We start from the raw sequence: 892 nt of genomic DNA on the forward strand, positions 1-892 counted from the left end.
TCTCTCTCTCTCTGTCTCTCTTTCTCTCTCTCTCTCTCTCTCTCTCTTCCTGTCTGTTTCCCAGGATGCTGAGCTGCTGTTGTCCAGGTACAAGGCGGTGATGCGTAGCGTCCTCGAGGACAGTCGATTGGTGCAGTTACAGCAGGAGGGTGGGGCCTGTCTGTCGTGGCTGCGCAGAGAAGAGAGCAGCATCAGCGTGACGGAGGAGTACAGGGCCCAGGTGGAGGCGGTGTCGTCCCTGTACGAGCAGGTGGACGAGCTGCTGCACCGCCTCGTCACTCTGTCCAACTCCAGGACCCAGGAGCTCACCTTCATCCTGGACTTCAGGATCCTGGAGCAGGGCTTCACCGAGGTCAGTCTGAGCATGCTCAATATGCACACACTGATGACATCATCAGGATCATGTTGATGTTGTTGGTCTGAGCAGCCACATACACAGGTGTTGATACAGGTGTTGATACAGGTGTCATACAGGTATCATACAGGTGTTCATGCAGATGTTATACAGGTGTGTGTTGTGTCTCAGGTGAGGTTGTGGCTGGAGGAGGTCGGTGAGGTCCAATTGAAAACTCTGGATGAACCTGAGGATTCTCTGGAGCTTCTCAACAGGAAACAGCAGAAGTTCAAAGACTTCTACACAACTGCATATGTACGAAACACACTCAAACACACACACAGACACACACACACTCAAACACACACACACACTCAGACACACAGACACATTCACACACACCCACACACACAGTAACAGACACAGACAGACACAGTAACAGACACACACACACACACACTGACACACAGACACACACACCCACTGACACACACAGACACACACACACACAAAGAGACACAGACACAGTAACAGACACACAGACACACACACACACAG

At 51.6% G+C, this 892-nt stretch overlaps 1 protein-coding gene across 1 annotated transcript in view; it reads left to right on the forward strand.

Annotated features, from left to right (window-relative positions):
* plekhg4 (pleckstrin homology and RhoGEF domain containing G4) overlaps positions 1-892 on the forward strand; it is a 33,733-nt gene that overhangs the window by 17,389 nt on the left and 15,452 nt on the right. Inside the window, exons 12-13 of the mRNA XM_022749967.1 lie at positions 65-352; positions 527-649. Coding sequence (XP_022605688.1) covers positions 65-352; positions 527-649 — 411 coding nt within the window. The remainder of the gene's footprint in view (positions 1-64; positions 353-526; positions 650-892) is intronic.

The sequence above is a fragment of the Seriola dumerili genome, unplaced genomic scaffold (assembly GCF_002260705.1).
Source record: "Seriola dumerili isolate Sdu_G_001 unplaced genomic scaffold, Sdu_1.0 BDQW01000012.1, whole genome shotgun sequence".
Taxonomy (NCBI): Eukaryota; Metazoa; Chordata; class Actinopteri; order Carangiformes; family Carangidae; genus Seriola; species Seriola dumerili.